This window comes from Amblyomma maculatum, chromosome 2 (genome assembly GCF_055883805.1).
Source record: "Amblyomma maculatum isolate TAMU_Amacu chromosome 2, ASM5588380v1, whole genome shotgun sequence".
Classification (NCBI taxonomy): Eukaryota; Metazoa; Arthropoda; class Arachnida; order Ixodida; family Ixodidae; genus Amblyomma; species Amblyomma maculatum.
In genome coordinates, this window is record NC_139345.1 from 170,577,555 (window position 1) to 170,603,101 (window position 25,547).

At 43.1% G+C, this 25,547-nt stretch overlaps 1 protein-coding gene across 1 annotated transcript; it reads right to left on the reverse strand.

Annotated features, from left to right (window-relative positions):
- Window positions 1-8,601: 8,601 nt before the first annotated feature.
- LOC146200429 (calcitonin gene-related peptide type 1 receptor-like) lies at window positions 8,602-23,878 on the reverse strand. Its single transcript, XM_084592943.1, has 8 exons — window positions 23,725-23,878; window positions 23,419-23,485; window positions 22,219-22,285; window positions 21,541-21,626; window positions 20,927-21,059; window positions 18,286-18,327; window positions 17,127-17,216; window positions 8,602-9,285 (listed from the first exon to the last, which is right to left on the reverse strand). The coding sequence occupies exons 1-8, from the start codon at window positions 23,852-23,854 to the stop codon at window positions 9,220-9,222; spliced, it is 681 nt and encodes a 226-aa protein (XP_084449069.1). The 5' UTR covers window positions 23,855-23,878; the 3' UTR covers window positions 8,602-9,219.
- Between the last annotated feature and the right edge of the window lie 1,669 nt (window positions 23,879-25,547).

The window sequence follows — 25,547 nt, forward strand, 5'->3', positions numbered from 1 at the left end:
CTATTGTAAGGTAAACTTACTCTGTAAATGCCCCTCTCTACGCAACCTCCGGCAAAAACATTTGCGGCGATCACGACCGCCACCAGATCGACCACTGGATGTTGAAGGATGGGCATCGGGGCTCCACACCGGCTATTACTGCACCTTCATAGCCAACTAGGTCGGTATCTACCTATGGTAATAACGATCTTATTCCAGAAGGAATGCCATCGCACTAAATATGCGATATAGCAGGGGCATACTTTTCCCGCCCCTAAGCCTACCTGAATACTTACTATACGTTATAGGCCGCATGTGCGGACGTTCCCATTATGATTTGATCAAAATATTTTTATTAGGGTGTTTACAACGTATTCACCCTACACTTTACCCTGGTTACCCACCTCCACTATCCTTCGGCATTCCAGCTTGGTCGATATTCTTCAAATTTATTTTTGTGGTCTCCATTTACGAGGTTGTGGTTGTTTGGCTTGGACGCTTATACACGGCGACTATTTTTAGTACAGATTGCCAATCGTGCGCTGTAGATTTGTTGGCCAGAAAGTAAAATATTTTTTACGGTTTTGGCGTGAAGAAGTTCACCTCAAGCAAATACCTACTTGGCCCATTTGTAATGGTGCAGCGGATAGGGCGCTCGTCTGCTGTCCCCAAGGATGCGGGATCAAATCCTGGCCACGGCTGTCGCTTTTAGCTGGAAGCGAAAAGCAAGGCGCCCGTGTGCTTGGCGATGTCAATGCACGTTAAAGAACCCCAGATGATCGAAATTTCCTGAGCCCGCTACAATGGCGTCTCGCATAGGCTCAGTCTCTTTAGGATGCTAAACCCCACTTTCCAAACCAAATTAAAGAGCGGCTTAGCATTTGTACAGCTCGCAGCTAGCCAAAACATATACTGCCGGGTCAAGGAAAGTGATAAGAGGAGTATTTACTGAACGATTATTTTGCTCATAACCAACTGACGACCAATCTTATCCCACTTCTCGAGCAGAGCTCTAGTTTTACGTATCCATGTTCGCGTGCATGCACTTTGCTACTCGCTTAATCCCTGCTCCCATCATTTGTGTCTATTATTTCTCAAGTACGCATCTCACACATATCACACAGTCAAAGCATACAGCAGTAAGCTACCACATAATGCAAAAGACCCCCCAACATGGGTATAACGCCCCACTTTAACCAAGCCGCCTTAATGTCAGTGTATTGCATTTTTTCATTCCGAATAGAAGGGTAGAGGTTTTTTACTGTTCTTTCACCTTTTAAACTGGGCTATTTCCAATTCTCAGCTGCCAACTCTGGCAGCCAATTGCACCATTTCCATGCATATTCGCCCCTCTTGTGCAAAGCAATAACCTCCTCTTTCCAACAAGGTAGTCACCATCCATGTTTTTACTGTGGATCGAGACCCATTCCGATAGCGCATTCCTCTGCTCTCGTTACATATTCCAAGCCACTATGCCACCCGTTGCCTCCAAACCTCGCCCCCCTCCCACTAAATGCGGGCAGTGGATTTCTGTATCTCCTTTCTTCCACCGGTTAGCTGTTGTGGTTAGGGTTCAGCTTTCCTAAATTTACGATTACGCCATCGAATATTACAACGACTATGCCAGCGAATGTGCCAATGACGATGCCGGCGACGCACTATCCACGAATGGCATATTAGAGCGGCGCTCAAGAACACTCCTTTCAAATCTCTGCTTGACTTCTACCACAGGAACGACCGGCGCTAGCGTCGACGTAGGGGATCCAGCGGGATTACTTAACTCCTCCTGCTGCTGCTACAGCAGGTGCACCGTTGAGTGTTGCGATTTAAAAAAAGCTAAAAGCCGCTTTTTTTTCTGCAGGTTTGCTTGTTCATGACTGCCAGAATCGTGATTTTCGCATCGTCTCTGGAGCTGCTGCAGTTTATTTGAGCTGTTACTATTGTAAATTGCTGCTCTGTACATGTGCGTGAGACGTACGTTGCAGAGCCTGGTGTAAGCTCAAATTTCTATCCGAGTCATAAACGGAGAGAAGCTTGGTTATTCAAGCGGGGAATGACCAAGGAGGCCAAAGATCATCCTCATGTGTGCAGCAAGCATTTAGGCGCGCAAGACCATCCTTGTGGAGCTGGTGCTAACACTTCGGTGAATAGCGGTTAAAGGACCGGCGCTCACTAATGAAGACAGATTGCTGGCAAGATGTGGAACATATTCGCTTCTCTGCAGAGCAATACTTTCAAAGAGCAAACAGGGTTCGCCCGAAAGCCGACAGTTATGAAATTTCTTATCATGAAATGCATTGGTGCATAACAACGAAAGTTTCACTGAAATGGACAAAGAGATTCCGCCATGACGTGTCGCGGTATAGGCACGATGAGTTGTCTTAGCCAGCTTCTGAATGACTGAAGTAGTAACCTTAAGTCACCGAAAAGCAACAAAGAATGAGCAAGAATATTACAGGTCGTTGTTTGCTGAGGTAAAGGTCAAACAAAAGTATCCATCTTGGGAGAACAAGCATATGCCTGAAACGCCAGTGGCAACGATCGTCGTCATTGTGCAAGAATTCACTGGGCGGAGCCCATCTCTACACGGCTGCATCAAAATAATTTTCCGCCTGATTCTCACTGCCCAAATTGCCTACTCAATGTTGAAGCCAACAGTTTAATGGCGCCGCTGTCCGGAGATACTCCGTGTCTGTCATAGTACCTGCTCGGCAAGTAGTTACAGTGACGTCAGTGCACACAGGCCAGCGTTGCGGTTTCCGATATGGAAAGAACTGAAGCTGCTACTCAGAGTCATAGGAGAGGTGCTGTCGAAATTCGCTAATAGGTTTTTTTCGCGAGCGCAGGGAAGCTGCCACACGCAACGTTCATGCTTATCTGTTGAGACCCTACTTATACCCATATTGTTGTAGATAAGTATCTTGATTTACAAACTACCAGTGACCTCTCATGGAAGGAACACACTGAACACATCCCTAATGATGCCAACCACGTGCTTGGCTTCATGAGCCAAAACGTTTGCTGTCCCGTGCCCCATTAAAACTGATCGCCCATAAAGCTTTATTACGCGCAAAAATGGAGTATGCTACCTCAGTGAAGGACCCATATACAAACTCGCTCATTGCTTTGAATCAGTCCAAAACCGCTCTGCAGATCACTTATGTTGGAGTTACTAGCCTAGAGCGAATAAGCAGTTCGTTCCATATGTATTCCAGCACTCAAAGACAGTACATATAGAGGCATTGCGAGGGCTCCGTTGACGTCGGCTCTTAACACGTCCTGCCACCACTGTGCAAGAGAAAGCTTTTTACGCCAGACTGAGAGGCTTCTGGAGGCAGGGTGGCCAGAGTATGTATAATGCAGCATAGCAGAAAACTTTATACTGCCGAACAAGCTGAGGAGAGTGAAGGAAGACATTATACAAGGAAGACAAGGAAGAATAAGTGTTCATTGGTACCATACATTCATGGATTAACCAATAATTTGATGAAGATTGGACACAAACACGGTATCCGGGTTGTTCCTACGGCACCAAACAGAGAAAAAATGCATGTGTGCGCTAGTGAACAACCAGGACATTAAGTGTAGATGCCAAACTGCGCACCGGACAAGGTACCCTGAATATATCTAAGGCATTTTCTATCAGATTCCCTTGCATTGCGGGAAGCAACACATTGGACAAACAAGGAGATGTATTATGGACATAATTAGAGAGCACGCTGCGGCGATGTCGGAGAAGCCGAGCACTAACCTCGCGGTTCACTGCAAAGACTTATTTGCAGACCAAAAATGCCTAGCTGACCTTCACAATGTGCAAGTTGTGAGATGGAATAAGGATAGGATGACAATGATAATTATAGAAGCAAGTGCGATCAGTTACTCGGGAGACCAATGCGTTAGCACGGCTTCGGTGGTGCTGTTGAAAAAGGAAATAGATTTTTTGCGCTTACCGGCAGGATGTTAAGTTAAGGAAGTTAGCTGCAGAGGTAAAGTGAAGGGATAAGAAGGTGCGTGGGTTCAGGTTAATATAGTTGCCAGTGCAGCATTGTCCTTGTATCTATGTGTGCTTCTTCTGTCTTGTTGCCAGAGCTGCTGCTTTTTTGCAAAGTGTTCGACCAAGTAGCTCAACGTACCACTTTATTAACGCTCTGCTGTATTTAGAATGCCGAGTTACTATCGTCATGTCAAACGCTCATAGATGAGATGAAACTTTCCATACAACGTCCCCCTACTCCTCTCAGCATTTTCATAAAGTATGGTGCGCTAACCTTAAGCAATTCCTGTTTTTTCTTTGATGTACTTTTCATCTAGCCGATATCGTCATCTAAAGGTCTATGTTTCACACTACAGAACTTACCACTATAAAAATTACTTCGCGCCCAAAATGCCTTTGGACTGGATTTATCTGCCCCTCTCCATCGTCTCCATTTAAGACCCTCACAAATTCAAGCGTACTATATTTGTCTTCGTCTGCTGCAATTATACTTTTTTTGTTCAGTTTGTTCCTCTCCTCCAAGTCCTCTCAGTAGCGCATGACCGGCTTTGAGAGAACAAATATGAATGAATTCCAATCTGGACGGGAATGACATGCAAAGCGGGCATGCTATAAACATCTGCGTGTATACTCAGTTATTTCACTTTTTGCCGTTATTGCGGCACCTCAGTTAAGGTTACTTTTTTTTAAAATATGCATTCTACATACAAGTGCCATTCATCATTCAATCGATTATCAGAGAGGTCTCAGTTCAGTTATTAAAGCGATAGCACTAGTCTCTAGGCTACTACTACCCCATGCAAACTCTTGTCTTGATTGCTTGTGCAGCAGCCGTGATTGGTGAGAAGCTGCATAGCAACACGTTGCTATAGCAACTGCTACCAGATGCACCGCGACGCTGGTGCCAAGGCAACGCCAAGCCTCGTGACATAGAGCTGCCATCGCGCTGCCCGTCATCATCATCCCAGTGCCCTTACTCCATACTTTGCTCGAACTGACACGTTTAAATTTTCATTTTTCCCACGTACCATATTAGAGTGAAATTTTCCGGCCCGATGACTGACAGTGCATAGTCATGCTGCATGTTTGATTTTGTTTAATTCGTTCATTTTACTTTGTGCTTTTGTATTTGTAGTATCTACTTCTGTATTTCTTCTGCTGGGATCATACAATGATCCGCAGTATCAAATAAATAAAAAAAAATTAAATAAAAAAGATGTTTTACTGAATAAACATGCTTCTTATTCCAGTAAGGTGGTCGTTATGTATGCAACAGAACTCGATGATAAGACAAATAAGCAACTGAAATTCACTAATCAGCATTTTATGTAATATTTTAATTTGAAGTATTACACTGTGCACTCAAGGCCATCCCCCTGACAGGTGTGCCCCGTTTTTAAATTTTTCTAAACGGCAGTTAAGGTCCAAGTAATGAGTTTCAAGAATGCGAGTATTACCTTTTGTTGTTTGCTTTCCTACTTTTTATAATTACACAACAACGCTGTTACGCGTGGTAATTATGCCAAAATGAAGCCAACGTTTTGAACATTATGAAATTCAAAAAGCGCGCTTATGTCACGTGTATCAGAAATGAGCTAAAACGTCACTTTTTCAATGTGCTGTGAAGAAAAGCTAAGCTAGAAAACGTTCAAATGTGTTTTTTTTTTTTTGCTATTATTTTGAACCACACGGCCGATTGATAAAAACTTAAAATGATGATGTTTAGCATACCAAAGCGTTGACTATCGTTCACCAGCACTACGGAAGGTTACGCATTGGATTGTGTGTTTCCTGCGCCAAGTCGGCGCTCCCTTTCCTTCGTCATTCTGACTAGAATACTTGAGACGAGGCTATATTGTATTTTTGACACTCACTGTCAACCACAGTGTTTCTCTGACTGAAATAATGTGAACGCTTGGAGATTATCCCGGGCGTTACCTGTCCAGACGTAAGTCGGATGAGCTATAACTTGGGTTTGCCCAAGTCATTTGTAAGTAGGGATGTGAAATTTCCGGAAATTTTGAAGGCTGAAAAGAAAATATGGAAAGAAACCAGTTTTTGTTTCTGAAAATATTTGACAAATTTCAAAAATATTCGATATTTGTTTTAATCAAGAAATATTGCTGTATTGAAGGAGCAAACATTCTTTGTTTTTCTAGCTGCTTGCTGCCCTTGTACATGTTTGGCCACATTTAGCCGGCTATAATAAGACATAAACGACACCTTTCGTGTTCAAGTAGATGCTACCTTAAAATGTATTGCAGCCTACGCAGTTGCACGTTAGAGGAAACGGTCAAATTTCGGCTTTCTCTCCAGCGTTGTTAAGGAAGGTGTAAGAAAAGTTGCTGACCTCCTTCGAATTTATTTGCAGTGTACTAATAGGTTCAAGGAACGTAGAGTACCGACGCTTTGTTCATTCATTGTAACATACAGCTTGAAGTCTCTAGTTTTATAAGCAGCACCGGAAATTACAGCGGCAGCCATTCCGAGCAGTGCGAGTGGACAAAGGTCTCGCCTTGTTTCCGTACTTTCTTTCCTCTAGCTCGTTTTCTAGCTGGTATATTTTTCAATTGTCATCTTCTTATTTATAGTGAAATCTCGTGGGCAGTTCAATCTAAAGTATCTTTTTAAATATAGTATTGGGAGAAAAAGGTGTCTGCCACCTTCCTGTGTTTCCTCCTTCCATGTATTTTCTAGTCATTATGCGCTTTTTATAATTGAATTAGCTTACAATATATAATTATATTAGAAACGATTAAGATGTTAAGGAGCATTAGCGATGTTTTTGCGTTCGCTTCTTCCTAGATATTTCTAAATGTCCATATTGAGCTTCAGTTCTTTTTTCCAGTTGATTTTCTAGACATTCAAATGTTATCATGTTGCTTCTTAAATGTGTTGAAACACCAAGTTTCGAGCCTATTACGGGATTTCTCTGTATGTAAGGTCACCCATGATGAAATTCTGGAGGAAACTAACTTTTTACGTTAATTTTAATTCAACCCCAAAAAGTCGGTACATGCTGTTTTTCCTGATCACAGTTCATCGTTAGCACCGCAATTATTGACGTATGAAGCTTTTAAATGAAACAACCAATATTAGTGACGTCTCGTTACAGTAGCATGATGTAATATAAATGGCGCTGCAACGCGCCATCGGCCAGCCGCTGCGGGCGGTCGGTGGGCTCAACGGAGTTCGTAGAGCAAGCTCAAGCGTGAGGCACTACCTCGACCTCTTCTTGCGCCACCTGGATGCCACGTGTCAAAATGCCCCTACACATTGAGGCTAATGCTACCTTTTCCTGAGGATTAAAAGACGATCACTGCTACAATCAAATCACAGCCTGAAAGACTGGCAGCATAGCAGGTGAAAAACTTGCAAAGGTTCAGTTATTCTTAGCGAAGTTTCACGAGGATTAGCCATCGCCTGCAGACGCAGTCGCTGCGGCCGCTTCGATCTTCTGTCGCTTTCCTGCTTGGCACGTTGCTAGGCAACGGGTTAGCACAATTTCTTGTTGTTCTGTGCTCTTGGTAGCAGGTCTAGCCCGGCCGTGGGTTCTTTCTTTAGCGAGAATGGGTTCCTCTGCATCACGCTGTGGCATTTTGTCGCGCCGCGTAGTGTATTCGCCTGAAGCCGCGCTCGCGGACCTCTCCCGAACTCACCTATATGGCTTATGTGCATGAAGCATTTATCAAGGTTAATTGAAGAAGCGGCACAGATGAAACTACTTCAGGACGACGGTGTTCATTGTGCAATGCGAGATGCAGTTTCAGGTTTATATGTGGTGCGACCGGCTGCGACGGTAGCATATTTCTGTCCTTCCTGGACCAAGAAATGGGATATTTTCGTTCAGGCGCAGGTGCGATACCCAGTAGCTGCAAAGATTTCACCAGCGGAGCTGTGGCGAGGCACAGATGATACTGGCGCATGCGCAATACCTAGCACGCGGACATAAATAACTTTGGAGAATGAAGACGACAATGTTTGCTGAACAGCGCTTGATTTCAAGGTCAAATGTTCCGAGCCATATTGCCCTTGAGGCTTAGCACAGGAGATGCAGAGCTTTTGCTCTAAAAACCAGCTACTCAGATGGTGGAGTTCTCATATAACGCAACATTTTGTTGTTTGTGTTTCGTCAAATTCTGGCGATTAAAAAACGAGATGACGCAGTGGTGAAAGGCTGTGGTTACCGACTGGTCTCTTTACATCAACCCACATTCAAAACTCAGAGGAAGAAGTTTTTTTAAGGTGGTTCCTAGAATGAGGCTGCGTAGCCACCTCATGGAAAACTGAGAATACGGGTTAAAATGCTTCTGCATTAGAAATCACTCTGTACAAGGACGCTAGTAGCTACCGGTTTCAGTTTTCTGTTATCACTTGTGATCCATCGCTGATTTTGCGCATATGCAAATTTACTATCACCATTTAATTTTCCCCACATTCCTGCTATTTCTATTCTCTCACTCTTTTTGTTGTTCTTCCCGATACTAGCGTGGGTTTACGCTTTACGGAACCTGAAGCTCGACTCGAATCAGCGTCCAGATGTTTCGCAAGATAACGCGTTGAGCCAGCAGATCCGCTGAAGTTTCCAATAGGTGGCAAAGTAACACGACTGCTTGCATTTTGTCATTTATTTTATTCAGAAATGGCTCACACATCACGCCGCCTCATCATCATTGTCAAATTAGATGGCAACGCTTTTACCAACTGGTTTGCATGGCACTTCTTTTTCCACTGAAATTCTGATACACAAATTAATCGCGTTGTTGTTTTATTCTAGCATACAGAATTTTATCTCTTATATTGTGTTTTCAGCATGGTGCAACAAACGGTTGATCGCTTTTTGTCGACAGGACAGCAGAGAGAGGGAAAGATACACAACCGAAGGAGCGATAACACGAAAAGTTCAAGCTGCATAAATTTCACTGCATGCATAAAGCTCAACCACAAGCGCCTGCTTGCAGTTCTCCAGGTTTAGAAAAGGGTACACAGATTTATATAGTTTCCTTTGTACACGTTGTGTAACCTAAGGGTACAAATTGCGCTTTGTTGCTTGAAAGAAACAACATAGCACAGCCCGTGGTTGAAGGTGATAGACGACCACTTGCACAGGGTGGTTGGAGTAGGTTCAAGCGCACATCCTTTCGAATCGTATAGAGGTCCCGCACCGTAACGGAGTTGAATGCAACAATCAAGGTGGGACAAGAAAGGGGCTGTTCGGCATCACAAAGTTCTTTTTCCACGTGATCTCACAACATTGTTTGTTGATGCTTGGGTGACGGGCTTCTCCCATCAGGTGAGTGCCTTGGCATAAACTGCGAAGAAAACAGATACAGTGTTAGAGTTGTATTATTTCGAGTAAAGCGCAACAAAAAACATTTCACAGCAATTTATTGAGATTAAAGTATCTGCATTAATGATCGTCCGCTAGTTGGCCTTAACGTAATCAGGTAGATTACATCTGCAGGCTGGCGAATGCCTTGGCCGTGAATCCTATTCTTATTCTACTTTCTCTAGGCCATCATATTCATCTTCCTTCAATATCAGCTCAACATCATTTGCTACTACTTTACACATTGGTTAGTGTTACGTTGTTAAGCCAATGGGGCGCATCTTATACGCGTCGTACACCTTACGTGCCTTGGCCCGTATTTCCGCTCCTTCCGTTCCGCTTGCGTTTGATTACTAATTAATCGAGTTCTTGTGTTAACCATGGCTACTGATTTTGTGCCCCTTACCATCTAGTGTACATTGCATGCGTGTATTAGCATGTTAACATTACAAATGTTGGTGCAAACTCTAAACTATCTGTTCTTGCTGCTGCCTCGTTAGCATATATGCCGGCATGCACAGTAACGTTTCCAAAAATAACGCTTTGATACCACACAAGACAGACTGGCGTTTGATCTTTTATCACAAGTCGCCCACAGAAACTCTGAAAGATGTTTGGGGTTATCGCCTCATTGACGTTAACTACTATTCAAAACAAGATAAAAGGACGCTTATCAACTAACATGACACTATCGAAATGCAATCTCACTAAGCTCAAGCGGCGGGAATATATTCGAAGCGACTCTTGGTGTCCTTTACAGTACAACTTAATACTCAAATATGTATCATGAAAACAAAGCGATATAAACTAGAGAATTTAATTTTTACACCATACACTTTGGTTCGTGGGTACTTTGCAACACCGCTGCCGGTAAAGTTGGATACTAAAATAAGCTTTTCATTGCTCGGAGTGGCCAATCATCCAAAGATAATCCCTGTCAAGGATTGAGACACGTGTACGCCATGAGCACATCGTTGTTCCTTCTTTTTTTCAGAGTAAAAACGCACGTGGAGACGCAGTTTCGTGTGCCCAAGGAAACATCGGTTTTGGTAATATTATGCAATGTCATAATGCATTTATTTTGGCATTTCCAGTATGCATTGAAATTACAACCACCGAGAAGAGCTCTAGCAAAGCGCATCCGGAACCGCATTTCTCTCAAGGTAGCACAGCTATGCACAATTGAAATAATCAAAAGAACAAACTGTACGGATAATCATGAGTACAGGTGCGCAGCTTCTGAATCAAGTTTGAGGATACGGCAAGTGCAAATAATCAGGCTTCAGGACAATAAATATTCAGGACGCCACACTGAAATGTCATTTTTCTACCAATAATATAGTCTCAGCAATAAAATGTAACCACCATGTAACCAATATGTAGCCTGTTTTCTTATCGTTCGTTTTATAAAGAAAGCTGTAGGGAGAGGCCATTATTTTCATTGCAATATATAATGAACAACAAGGAATATTAGATTGTAGTGACATGCAGTGGCAGAGTGCAGAGCGGAATTCACTCTTCAGCGTTTTCTGTACATGGTGGTCTAGGAAACTTATTAGCCGATCCCGGTTAAGGGTAATCATACATGGCGACTGTTATCAATTGGATACAAATGTATACTGCTTATCACCTACTCACTTTGTCTAAGCGTAAATGACTGATACAAAGTGCATAGCTAGCTCGACATTAAAGATATGTAACGCGACTTCAACTCATTGCGTTATGTTAAAAATTACTCTGAGCAACAAACACGTTCCAAATGCATGCGCTTCGATTGAACGCAGAAGGCCCCTGCTCTAGATGCATTTATATATTCCAGCGCAAGCCGTAAGAGGACGCACCACACTGAGTACCGCAATTTGTGTAACATAAGAACTCCACACAGGAAGGCCACGAAAACAGCACCAGCTTCCTGCAGGCGTTTTGTCATATAATAACAGCAAAACGAAGAGATAAATCAATATGGTCACACGCGCATCAACGTGCTCTCTATTGAGCATATATGTAGTTTTTATAGACTAAAGATGTGGAGATAAACACAGAACTGTTGCATTCACACGGCTTCATAATTTATTTTTCTTCTACTGCGGGGGATAGAAAACGAAGAATGCATTCTTTGTTCTAGAGAATAAACACCATTGTCATCTGCTAGAACAAGCAGCTTGCCTCGTGAAGTAAATGTAGAAGCGCATAGGCAGAAATGCAGACGCAAATGATTATTGTGCCTCACTGGGCATTTCAAACTAACTATTTTTGTGCCATTTGCTTCCGAATACAGCGAGCGGAATGATGTGTTGTGTTCACTTTGATGATGCGTGCAAAACATACCGTAATAAGGCATCTCAGTAAATGGTATTGCGGTGCAGCTGTGGCTAGAGGCAGAACCTCCGCCTCGCATGCAGGAAGACCGTGGTTCGAATACCGGTGCCGCCAAATTCTCCACCGGATTAAAAAAAATGCCCGTGTCGATGGAATTGCATAAAATAGGTTTGGGGTGCGACCTGATAGCAGTGAACACCTCCGGCGACTCACTCCCTCACCAGAACAGGAGTTGGCCACCCTGGAGCAGCAATTGGCAGATACCTCCCATATTTAGTTCTACAGAACCACAGCCCTCAATCACCAGCGGCTGCGGAGCAACTCACCAAGGTGGCGGCCAGACCTATGACGCAGCGGGATGTGCCAAGAATCTCTGGCTCCGCCCCAACGTTCAACGCTAGACCCTAGCTAGTAAAGCTAGTTTAGCAGTGGCTGTTAGAAGAACTAGAGGGAATGCATGGGATCTAGGGCTTAGTTTGGCGAGGAGGCCAAACAAGACGTATACTGTACTGAAGGACAGGCATGTACTGTGTTATCGAGGTTTACCGGAGAGGCGAGAACTAGGAGTAGGTTTCCTTGTCAATAAGTATATAGAGGGTAATATAGATGAATTCTTTAGCATTATTGGGAGGTTGACAGGCATCATAACTAAGCTTAATGAGCGGTATAAACTGAAGATTGTACAGTCCTACTCACATACATGCAGTCATGATGACCAGGCAGTTGAACGCTGCTACGAAGTTGTAGAATCCGCAAGGCGGAATGCAAAGATGCAGTATACTATACTAACGAGCGACTTCAATGCTAAGGCAGGAGACCTGGCTATCGGTGACTATGGCATTGGTTCTAGGAATAGCAGGGGAAAGTTACTAGTTGAGTTTGCAGAGCGCAATAACTTAAGAATCATGAATACCTTCTTCAGCAAATGGAAGAACCGTATATGGACTTGGAAAAGCCCTAACGGGAAGACTTAAAATGAAATTGACTTCATACTGAGTTCAACCCCCGCCATTGTGCAGGATGTGGAGGCAATCGGGAAGGTGCGATGCAGTGACCATAGGATGGTGAGGTCCCGAACTAGTCTAAATCTGAAGGAACGCAACAGATTTTAGAGAAAGCAGTCCGTCAACAAATTAGCGGTGAGGGGGAGGGCAGAGGAGTCCAGGATCTTGCAGCAATAGATATTCAGCTCTAACCGAGGATGATGACATTAGCCTAGAAGCAATGAACGAATATATCATAAACATCATTACTGAATGCGCTGTAGATGTAGGCGGCAGGATAATTAGAGAGGATACTGGTAGGCTGTCTAAGAGACGAAAGATTTAAGAAGCGTCAAAGTATGAAAGCTATCAATTCAAAAGAACAGATAGAATTTGCAAAGATATCAAAGCTAGGCAATAAGCGCAAAGTGGCTGATTTAAGAAAGTATAACATGGAGAAAATTGAGCATGCTGGAAAGAACTGGGGAAGCCTTAAATTGGTGAAGAAGAAATGGGGCATAGGCAACACTCAGATGTATGGACATAGGGACAAGGAGGGCAAAGTCATTACGAATATGGACAAGATAGTCAAAGTAGCCGAGGAGTTATAGACTGATATCTACAATAGCCAAAGTAGCCAGGACAATAATGAGCATGGCAGTAGGGAAAATGAGACATACGTTCCGCCAGTGACGAAGGACGAGGTTAAGAAGGCGTTAGAAGCTATGAAAAGGGGGAAATCAGCTGTAGAAGGTCCGGTAACTGTAGATTTGTGGAAGAACGGGGGGGGGGGGGGGATATTGTGCTAAGAGAACTGGTGGCAGTGACTGGTGTCATAGACGGTACCTAAACTATGGAAGAACGCAAATATTATCTTAATTCATTAGAAAAGAGACGCTAAGGACCTGACAAATTACAGACCAATTAGCTTACGGTCCGTTACGTATAAGGAATTTACTAAGGTAATCGCTAATAGATGAGGACAACCTTAGACGGCAATCAAGCAAAATATCAAGCAGGCTTTCGGAAATGGTACTATACTATACTATCATATGGTCATATCCATAACATTATCCAGGTCATAGAAAAATGCTCGTAATTTAACCAGCCCTAATACATAGCACTCATTGATTACGAAGAAGCATTTGAATAAGTAGAAATTTCGGCGGTGATTGAGGCATTGCGAAATTAGGGTGCAGACGAGCCGTACGTTACAGTACTGGAAGATATATGTATAGTGGCGGCACAGCAAACATAGTTGTGCATAAAGAAAGTAACAAAATTCCTATAAAGAAAGGTCTTAGGCAAGGAGACACGATCTCCTCAGTAATCTTCACAGCTTGCTTAGAGGAAGTATTCAGAAAATTGGAATTGAAGCAGCTAGAGATAAGGTTAGATGAAGAATACCTCAGTAGTCTGCGAATTGCTGATGTCATTGCCTTGCTAAGTAACACTGGGGATGAACTGCAAATAATGATTGATGACCCAGGAAAACCAGAAAGGTAGGCTTGAAAATCAATATGCAGAAGACTAAGGTAATGTTCAACAGCCTCGGGAAGAAACAGCAGTTTGCGTTATGGAGCGAAGCACTGGAAGTAGTAGATGAATATGTCTACTTAGGACAGGTAGTAACAGCAGATCCGGACCATGAAAAGGAAATAACAGAGAGAATAAGATTGGGATGGAGCGCATTTATCAAGCACTCGCAGATTATGATTAGCAGCTTGCCGGTATCTCTTAAGAGGAAAGTATACAACAGTTGCAGCTTACTTGTACTCAATTATGGGGCTGAAACATGGAGGCTAATGAAGATGGTTCTACTTAAGTTAATGACAACATAGAGGGCTTGGGAAGGAAAAATGGTAGGGATAACGTTAAGCGACAGGAAGCGAGCAGAGTAGGTCAGATAAATAACTCAAGTTACTGATATTCTAGTGTAAATCAAGAAGAAGAAATGGGCCTGGTCAGGACATGTAGTGCGAAGAGTGGATAACCGATGTCCGCTTAGGGTAACAAACTAGATTCCAAGGGAAGGAAAGCGTAGCTGTGGGCGGATGAGGTTAAGAAATTCGTAGCGGTGAATTGGATGCAGTTAGCACAGGACAGGGTTAATTAGAGGAATATGGGAAAAGTCTTCGCACTGCAGTGGACACAGTCAGGCTGATGATGATGATGTTAATGGTGTGACCTCTCATCGACTGTCTTTAATTATCACGTTATATTTCTGTACGATTATTAATACAACAAGGTCAATGCGAAATATCAAGGAGGAGGTATTGCTACCAGGCCAGATATGGTGAAGTAATTTCTTTTTAGGCACGCAATCAGGACCTTCAACATGCGTACTATTCCATCCTGAGCACATTTATCAAGATTGCGCCATGGAGAAAGTTAAAGTAGGACGTGTAGTTGGAACGTGTATGGCCTTAAGCGTTACATCAATATGAAAGCACACATCCACAGGGGCGATGATATTTGTGGAAACATATCTTTTGCCAATATTCCGCTTCTAGTGGAAGAAAAACTTTGGTCACATTTCTTACCAAACGCTTTTTCTGGCGTGTACATATCCTAGCCTTCAAACAGGTGCATTTGTTGAAAACATTACACAATGCCTTTTCTAGACCGTACTCCATGTAGAAGACTGGGCACAATCAGAGACAAAAAATTCCACGACGTCTTGAAAGAACAATGTCTGCATAATAGGCACGTCTACCAGCACCCACTTCATTTCACTTCAGCCCAGCATGCCACGTAAAGGCCGACCCACATGGAGCGATTTTCCGGCGGCAAACCTTGTGAACTGCCGCCCGGCGGCCGTTCGCGGCTGCCGGCGGCCGTTCGCAGGCTTTCAAGCCGGGCCAGATATTTTCGCCGGCGGCCGGGCGAACGGCCGCTCCTAGGCGCGACCACCGTGAGATGGCAGCACTTGCTGCCGCACCGCGCCGGCTGCAGCTCCGAGTCGTGAGCCCCGACAATACGCAAAACTTCAGAAAAGTGTGCTAAAGTTTGTTGTTTCAGTAAGTAATAAGCGAAATGTCAATACTGAATCCTTCCTGAGGATCGCTGAGCCGTACCGAGTGGCTGATATAGAAGTGACAGCTGCGATGCAAGTAAAGTTCTGCCCACAACCATCTGCCGCCGTCGCGGCACGACTGCTCCGGTCCGCTTGCACGCCGCCTCCGCTAAAAAGTGGAGCAGAAGTTAATCATATTTTGCTTTTATTGTTAGAGAATGGGATTGGAGATTTAGGCAGTTCTATGAGTAGACCATTTACTATAGCACGAAGGAATTTCATAGCGCCCTTTCATGTAGTACTGTACGATCGATGCGATACAAAATAGGCCTAGCGACGACTAGGGAGCAGCGCACGACAGAGCACTGTCGTCCGCCGCGCCAGCGGGCGGCACTGCTTTGCTAAGGTCTCGCCAAAAGGTGCTGTAAGCGTTGCGATTTTGCCTACTCTGATGATACAGCTGAAGCGGGAGCTTTTTCGACGTTCCGCTCAACACTGGCTCAAACCCTGCTTCAGAGAGACGCGCCTGCAGTACGCAGTTGCTACGGCGTCGGACGTACACTCGGAGGCAGTATACAAGCGCTGTCGGGTGCAATTTGAGACGCCAGCTTATTTATATGTTGCTCTTGAAGTGTCATTTAATGTGAAAAGTGAATTGTTGAATCGGACTCAGGTCGTGAGTTTTCTCACTCGGGCGCCAACGTTGCCGACGCCGCCAGTTTTTCGCTGCATGGGGTTCGGCACGGCAACGGTGCGTCGGCGTTCCGCCGCGCCGCATGAAGTTCGCAGAGAAAGTTCGCTCCATGTGGTTGGCCCTTAACAGCAACATTTACCTCAACAACTGCGTGTAGTTTAAACAGATAATAGTATATCAGATTCAGTTGTTTCTCGCATACCAAGTAAACGTCTGTCCCCGATAAAAATTACGAGGGTCTTAGCGACCGAAGTAGGGAAAGGCGAAAGCCTGAGTGCCGTGACACTAATTAGTAATTATTTAATTAGTCATTACGTAAATGGCTGATTACTTTATTATTTATTTGGTTATTAATTAGCCGTTTATTGTATTACTTATTAGTCATTAATTAGCAATAATTTTAGTTACTGCTCATTGATTCGCATATGGCCATATAAGGCACGCATTCGCGCATACTATGGTGGTATCACCTCTATGACGTCATTCCGCCTCGGTCAATCAGAGGCGCTGAAAAAGCGGGATACATTTTGTCCACGACAGCATGAGCAATTAAAGGCTTTCGCCTTAATATGCGTTAATAAAGACCATAGCCATGCATCATAGCGACATCATGCGTAGCAAACAAAAGACATGCAGCGTTCATGCACAATGATACATTACAGCAAGCCCAAATGCTATGCTGTTGGATCCAAGATATATTACACGCTGCAGGCAACACCGAACACACCTGTGTTACCCGAGAGCCATCTGTATCACGACATCATGACACTAGGATGCAGTATTTGACACGTTTTTTTTTCCTTTCCACTTACACTGACACTTGTGTTTGCATACGACATCCGTCGGCCCTCGTAGGCGAACCAAGGATTTTGAGCAAGCGTTTTCCGAAGAACGCCAAGCACCTGTAAAAAAAAAAACGCGCACAATCGGAAACTTTGCCACAATAGAAAATCTGATCGCTCTGCTTCTCCGTCATCCGGCTGTTTTGCAAATTTCCATGTGGGCGTCATGTGAGCATATTGCAAAAATGTTTGAATTTCTCTTTGTATCAACTCTAGGTTAGGTACACAGTGTCGAGAAACCGTTTTAGCGCCTGATATTCTACCTAAAAAAGTACATAACGAGCGGGAGGGGAAGGTAGTGATATTTTTAAGTCATTCCTGATGTTTTTTTTTTTCTCTAGAAGTAGTGATACGATCGTTGTAGCGAATACTGCGCAATCGTATGCAGGCTGAATTTGCGGGTTCATCGAAATTATTCTGTGCTGCTTTTAACCTTCTACATCTACCCCCGCCTCCTAACTTCCATCTTTCTCGCGGAAACTAAAATTGACTAGCGGAAACGTAATTTCTGCAGGCTAGTTAAAAGGAAAGCATCGCAACTTTCATTCAAAACTTTGTTTCCGCTCTGACGAAGTTATAAGAACGACACTCCGGAAATTACACGTATCTGTAAGCAAAGCTCTACAAAATCAGCTGTCTTTATTTCAGTTTTCTTGTCGTGATGTTAAAAAATGTCTTCCCCCCCCCCTCTTCTCTCTCCGAGTGGAGGACTCTTCCGCCTGCTATGATGCCCTCAATCTTTAACGTTTCGCACTATTGTCCAAATGTTTTTCCTGTTTTTTTTTTTTAAACTTTGCCAAGAAAGCAGAGGCACACCGTCTTTCAGGGAAAGGAGAAAGACATTGTATAAAATGCGTGCATTGAATTTCTCGCTTGTAAGCGAGATAAGCCTTATTTACAAAATAAAGTTATACATAAGTTAAACATGTTGCCAAATATATTACGCTTAAGTCTCCTCTTTCTCTATAAATCCTTTCACGTGAGATACAGGAAGCTAACACATATGAAGCCACTTTGTCTAAAGTTGTTGACACTGTGACTGTGGCGCTTGTGAGCGGGAATTGACAAGAAAAAGACAGTCACAATAGCGTCGGTCGTATGGCTCCACAAAATAAATGTTCAAACTCACCTCCCCATTGAAGAAGCAGAAGAGAAGTGCAACGCAGAGACCCTGTGATAAAAATAAAACAAAAAGGAACAGTAATGCGTGCATTTCTTTAGTTGAAAGCATGCAGCGTTTCCCTACTGAAAAACCAAAAGTTCTACGGGGCGTTAACCTCATAAAATCTCATTTAATCACATAGACTCTCATACAGTGCAAATCATTATCATAAAGTACCGCACATGATTTAAGATAATGTACAAGGAACGATGAAACCTTATGCAACTATAGACCTTTTTACCGAGAGCGAGCAGTAGAGGAGGAAAATACTCTCTAACCAGATTCCTTGCGCCGGCCCATTGTTTCCAGTATCAAGTGGGCTGTGCATTCGCACGCTTCATGCATAGCAGAGCGGCCTTGCACATCGATATATTGTATTTTGAGAGACTTAAATACCTTTTTTAGCGCCCCTTTTAGTGGTAATGTCATCGGCACAGCAATGCGTGATCGTGGACTGCACTAACAATCAAAGAAATCACAAGATGATTGCCGAGAGCGTATGCGGGAAGCATGCATTGACAGTCTGAGTTCGGCTGTGATATATTTCTGCTTCACCGCTTTCCAGTCTATCCTTATTTAGTTCATCTATGAGCGTTTTATGTAAGCCAGATAGACTTAGTACCAATGAGAGACTCATGAATATGATGCCCATTTCACTGTCTCCGCCATAGTAGCCACGCACGCCGGGCAGGCCATGCCTCCTGCAAGCCGTCCGCGCCAACGATACAGTGAATCTTTTCCGCCAACGCAAGAGCCTGCTAAAATCTTTTCTTCACTTAAACAATAAGCTGACAGCAAAAAAAAAAAAAAAAAATGTCTTTCTTGCGGATTTCTGACCCATACCGTTTCATTTATAATTGCAATACAAATAAGTTACGCAACACATTGCCGCTGGTGCGGCCCGCGGCTCATTGTCTGCACGCTGGCTCCGCTGACATTTCTTTTACTGATACTATGGGATCGGCAGTAAGGCAGTTCCATGAGAGACCATTTACTCTAGTGCTGAGCAATTACAAAGCGTCGTCGGATGTGCCTTCGATGCGAAACAATTTAAGCCTAGTGGCGACTAGGGAGTAGCGCTCGACAAGAATGCCGTAGTCCGCCGCTTTCGTAAGCGCTGCTCTATGTGATGCGAATTTGTCTTCTTTCATGGTGCAGCTGAAAGCGCACGTTTTCCGACAGTTTGCTCAAAAATACGTCGTGCAAACGATGCTGGTACGGGACGGGGGTATACGAGGTTGTTGCGCCGCAGGGCGAACACCAAGGATTTATAAAAACGTCGACGTATTGTACTTTCGACACTACTTTATTTGCGTGCTGGTGTTGACCGCGGCTTAACTTCAAGTATACATTGTTGAAGCAGGACAGCTCGATCCTAATCGAAATGGGTCGCACTTCATGTTAAATCAATGCGGCGATAACTGTAAAGCATCTTTCGCAGTATCTGCGTTCCGAATTTGGTAGCTGCCCATACGGTTCATTCGCTGTGTTTATGTTTACAGTTACCATTACGATTATAAAATATAATTGAAAATACATGTATCGTGAAAAATGTAACCGATACATCCTCACTGCGAAAGTGGAGCGCAGTCCTTCGCAGTCACCCCGGCCGGTAATGCTGTTTCCAACATCTGCCGCTATGTCAAGCGGATGGTATACGGTTTGCTGGCACGCTCAAACAAAGCACAAATAGCAACAAGGTGTCGGATAGATTTCACGAGCACCGCGAAACAGCACTTTTACACTGCCGCACCGCAGCATCAACATGCACAGCACAGCCCAAGATGGCGTCAAGAGGAGCCAGAGCGGACGCTCCCAGTTGGGCTCATACGGGGCGCCACCATCGAACTAAGATGGCTGCACCCAGGCATCGAAACTAAAAAGGTCTATAGCGACTTTTATGTGATGTTTTTGTGAACTGAGTGAGATTGTGTAAGAAAATGTGAGGTTATTGCCTCATACAAATTTTTCAGTAGGGTTTGTTTTTGTTTTTTGTCACATTACTATATCTGGCATGAATGAAAAAAATAGTTCTCTGAGTTCTCCACAGTAACAATGGTCAGAAATCTGTATTTGGAAAGGCTGCGTTTGCAGAAAGGCAGACTACTCTGAAATATCTTCCTTTTGCCACAAGAAATATACCGTGTAGGTATAGGCTCTACAGCAAGTTGCTGAAACATCCAGGAGGAAAAGAAGGAGATAGGGCATGCTAGTAAGTTACGGTATCGTTCATGCATTTAGTGCGCAATCCGAAAGTATTCTGCAGATAGTTGTTTTAGGAATTGAAATTAATACAGCAGCAAGAAGCATTATTGGAGATGAATTACCTCATAGACACGCGGCCAAAAGCAGCACCAGGCTGGCTAATATGCATCCCGTGCTGTATACCTCTCCATAACTATAGAAGCTAGCACATGCATATAATCTATGTGCGTCCAACCATGTCTAGCTTTCAGTATCGAACGTGGAATTAGCATTCAGAAAATGCCTTCGTGGCTCCTGTGCTTATTGACATAATGTTCATTCTATTTTTCCTTACTATCATCGTCGGCAAAAACGTTGAAGTTTGTCCCCATGCCAATGTCGGTAATAAAGAATAAAAAAGTACCTGTAAGGAAGTGACCAAGGCTGATATGATCTCGTACGCGAGGAATATGGAACCCTTGTCAGGTCTAAAGGGAGTGACGACATAATGCAGGCCCAAGAGTGGCAGCAAAATCAGAGTAGCTCGCACAGCTTTTCTGAAAAAAAAAAAAAAAAATTACAGAAATTCATCAAATAAAGCGACAACCTGCTCTTGAAATCAAACAAGGCTATGCTGAGTGGTGCAGCATTCTATTCAGAAAACCACCAACGCACCCATTACCTTCTTTCAAACTGCACTGACGCGCCCAGCGGCGCTTCTTTTTCGCTTCGAGGACAGCGCTCAATACCTTGAGTTGTATCGACGTGTCCATAAGAAATGACCATTAGAAGACTTCGCTTCCAGATCTGGCAAGTAACGGCAAGCCGCCAGAAGTTTAAATCCCTAGTTAGTTCTTTCTTATAACCATGGCAAGGCATAACCCGATTGTTTATTTCCACAAACAATATGAAAACTAGAATAGCAGCTTTGACATGTTGGTTATGCATCTTGAGGATAACAGCGCTCGTTGTGTCGTCCTCTAATCTTGTGCTCCCGTCCTGTGTTCCGTCCTGTATCCTCAAAATATGAAAACGTACCGTGTGCTCTCATTGTCGGGAGAATTGACTGCCCGCAGTTTGGTGACCAGGACCCTCACAATGTTCACGAGAAACGCAAGGCTGAGCTGCAGGAAAAAAATATGTAGGAGAAAAAAAAAAAGTCATGTTGTAGCATCTTCAGAAAAACCCCTAATAATATATCAACTATGATTGTGGTTCTTCTGTGTTATTTTCGCTGCGTTTTCAAAGAGACCGTATCAGAGGTGCCCGTTTAGGTTTTCGGCTATTCCCTTTTGCTAGTTTAAACTTACCCAACCCAACACGTATCTTGAACCACATTACAGCTCACAACGTCAAGCTCTTCCGGTGCAAAAAAATAAATGTTATTCATCGACCACCAAGAACATTCTCTATCAGCTTGCTAAGGAGCTTGAAGCTTTTGATCTCATGTTTTTCACCCAGTACCAACGTAACGAAAATAAAGTAGGAAAAATCCAAACCTAGAATTTAGTGCTTTGATCAATAGAGAGAATTGTATGTTCTGACGAGCTGAGAACACAGAGAATATACCAACTGGTTGTGAAACACCTGGTCGTAGTCTAGGAAGGCAGAAATATAACAGATAAAAAAAATAATGAAATGATGTTCCGCATATTAAAATTTCAATGCATTGTAGCTCAACGAACCCAGTTGTCGAAAGAGAAAAATGATAGTCACCAGAATTGAGATGCAAACAGGAACGCTGAGAATGTACGTATACCACACGTCATGCTCCACCCAGCACCTGCGGGGAATAGACACAATAATGTCGCTGCACTTTGAATTATATTGACAGTGTTTCCTGATTGAGCTTGCATATCTGGTCGGCTCAAGCAAACTGAGATGTTTTCTCTAGAAATCACCAGAAATACTTTCTAATCAGCCGAATGGAAGTTATCACAAAGTTGGTAAAAGAAATATTCAATTTGCCGCACTGTGGCCGATTTCAAGACAGTTTATATGCCAGTTATTCTCAAGCCACCTATACCTACACGAATACCAACAAATGTAAATTTCAATGTGTTTTGTATCCACCGGAGCTCCGATCATGCTGATCCGAAAGCAAAAGGAGTTGTCTTCAGCCCATTGGACGAAGCATATATTGTTCGTGAAAAAAAAAAGTATCTCCAGTTGCCTTTGTCATGAAAATATATTTGTTTGGATACAATCCGCAGTTTATTTTAATAATTGCGTTTAGCTTCGTGTCTTTTTTATTTGTAGTAACGAATCAGGTATCAGCAGTAACTACTAATACAGAGACGTTCCTAAACACCCGGTACATATGATGTTTTATCGCCAATGTTTCCCATCCATACGGTTCGCTCATAAAACAACAACCGCCTACTCTGTCGTCTTTCTGACGTATACCTAGGCAAAGTGCACATGACTTTGTGCGGCCTCATATCATTAAGTGCTATAGCTGAAAACGGCCAAATTACTGCGTGCATTGAAAGAAGACAAAAGAGAACTAAGCAGCTGCGAGTACATGAAACTGAAACGAGTCTCCGGTTGAGTCAACACTTTCGATTTTGTAATCACAGCCGTTCAAGCAGTTTTCCGGTGGGTGATGAATACCTATGAGCTCGTCCGCATTGCGCAAGCTTCGCGAAATGGACGTGTCTTGCGTAACGACCGTTCGCAACGAGTCAGTTTCCGCTGGTGCGGCAAACTATGCAAAGTGGAGCGCTCGTTTTTCCTGTTCGTTACGAGTGCGCTGAAGGCTAACTAAATATGATTGCGTCCAAATAGCTAACAAAAGTCATGCAAAAGGAATAACAACTATAGTGAATTTATGATAATCGAGCTTTGAAAGAATAAATATGCTTGTAAAGAAGATAAAACAAAAGATTTGCTGTAAAACGAAAAAGTGTCGCTTACATTCTGGATGCTTCGGTATCTAAGCCACGAGTGACTCCATAGCCAATGGTTGGAAGTAGCGGAAAACCTGCGAGAAAGGAAACCTCGTGGGTCTCGGTACAGCAATGACCTATACACCGTTCCTGTTTCAATGAAAATATCTTGTCGTATTCAGAATGGTTAAATCAAACTGGAAAGATAAAGCCATATTTATATAGCCTAATCCCCCCAAACGCCCAGAACAAGAGATTATAAATTAGACTTGATAAAGCAGAAAAGTAAATTGGTGTTAGTAGCTGCGCTTTGTGCTAGGCGAGTTTTACTCACCCCAGCCAATAAGCAAGAACCACTTGATGATGTTGTCTTCGGCGATGAATGCCAAAACAAGCAGTGTGTGGAGGTACAACCCTTCGCAGAACATCCACAGATAGTTGCAAAGCAGGAAGTACTGGGTCATGACGTGCAAAGCCTGGCACCAGCTCTGCAGAGAAAAATGAAACAAAACACGCACTTCCCTTTGCCCTTTCACACATGACATTAGCAATTTGACAAGCGTATATTTATTTTGTTATTTATTACCGGTAGCTTTTCCGCAATTCTTCCGACAAAAACAAGTGGCAACTTACGGGATTTTCCTCGATAACATGCGGCTGTGCGATGACATTTATGTACCACATGATCCAGCAGAAGTTGTTGATTATGAACGACGTGAACAAGTTCTTGTGGATTGTGATCCGTCTACAGCGCAGTGATCTGCAATAGTTATGAAATAGCCAGTCTCAGAAATATCGCGGTAAAAAACTTGTAACACTTTTCTCGAGGCTTGTTTAGACGAAAAATAACTTAGATGTTTACAATACAACCCATTTTTCTCCGGCCAAGGTTATTTCACTCAATCGCTTTCACGGTGGAGCAAAAAATGATCTCTCCCCCTTATAAAACGTCATATTACTAATAAACGCAATACTAACAAAAGCGATGAATTAGGTGAATAATTCAGGCAAGAAAAGCAGGAACGGCAGTCAAGCCAGTATCGATGTTCGCTATAATTTAATTTTGGCTGTCATTTTCGTATTTATTTTTTGTTGTTGTTGTTGCAGCCCCCACTAGGGTTCAGTAGTTTCTATGAGTGAAAAACAGCCGTAACATATTCGGAGCTTAACTTTTACAGGTGATATGAATCGACAGAGATATTTATTTTAAGCACACCTGCAACGAAAAACAGGGTTGTCTAAATGTGGCTAACCAAAATGGAAATGAAAAAGCTACGAAACTTTACTGCTAAAATTTGGTGTTTTCTTACTGGTTAAATTGGTTGGTGTAAACAACTTTTCAGGTAGTTTATTTGGATAACTTTATTTCTGGTTCAGAATCGTATCGCATATCTTTCGAGTTTCTTTATTTTAAGCATTTTTTTTAGATTGAGCTCGCGCACAAAGTTTCAAAAATATTTCGTTTCCTTTTATATTTAGAAAGGGTGGCTCGACATTAACATAAGCATGCTAACATCATCGGCCTAGGTGTGAAATTGACCTTGTATCTCAATTAGTGCTAAAACAGTAATATGTATTATAAAAATTTGGCCATATATTTTCGTGTCGGCAGTGGACGCAATAAAGACTGTGATTTATTGAGGCAAACGCACCATTTTATACTATACTTAAAGGGCAGTTGCATTACGTTTTTTAGAATTATGCGATATTTAAGGATTCAAATTTCTAGAGGCTGTAGGTAATGCATGTGAAGTGTTTTTGTACTTTCAATCAAACTGATGGCGTAATCGACGACTAAACCTCGATCTTCTCCTCACATCATTGAAGGTCTGCAGAGAAGCTTCGAGATCGCGTCATGGACGGTAACATTTATTACTATCAATGCCTTCGCTCCAGCTACATCAGTGCAGGAGATCTCCTATACCTACAAACCTTTTTTGCTGCATTGGTGTAGCTGGTGTAGATCAAAAATATTGCCCTAACGTCTCCAGGAATTCGCTTTCATTAGAGTTGTTTTTACTTTTCAAACCAAGCGTTTCTATGCGGGAACTGTACTGCATGGTACCGTCAGTGACGATATAATGCACCCCCCATCTGTAGTGGTGCGGTGCAGAGAAGTCTGATAATGGTCGTGGTTTTAATTGCTAGTTGCGGTAC

Coding starts and splice junctions, on each gene's coding strand:
- LOC146200429 (XM_084592943.1), bottom strand. CDS start 23,854: ATGACCCAGTACTTCCTGCTTTGCAACTATCTGTGGATGTTCTGCGAA. Junction 21,627..22,218: donor CTGTTTGCATCTCAATTCTG/GTGACTATCATT, acceptor TTTTTCCTGCAG/CTCAGCCTTGCGTTTCTCGT. Junction 21,060..21,540: donor CCCGACAATGAGAGCACACG/GTACGTTTTCAT, acceptor TTTTTTTTTCAG/AAAAGCTGTGCGAGCTACTC.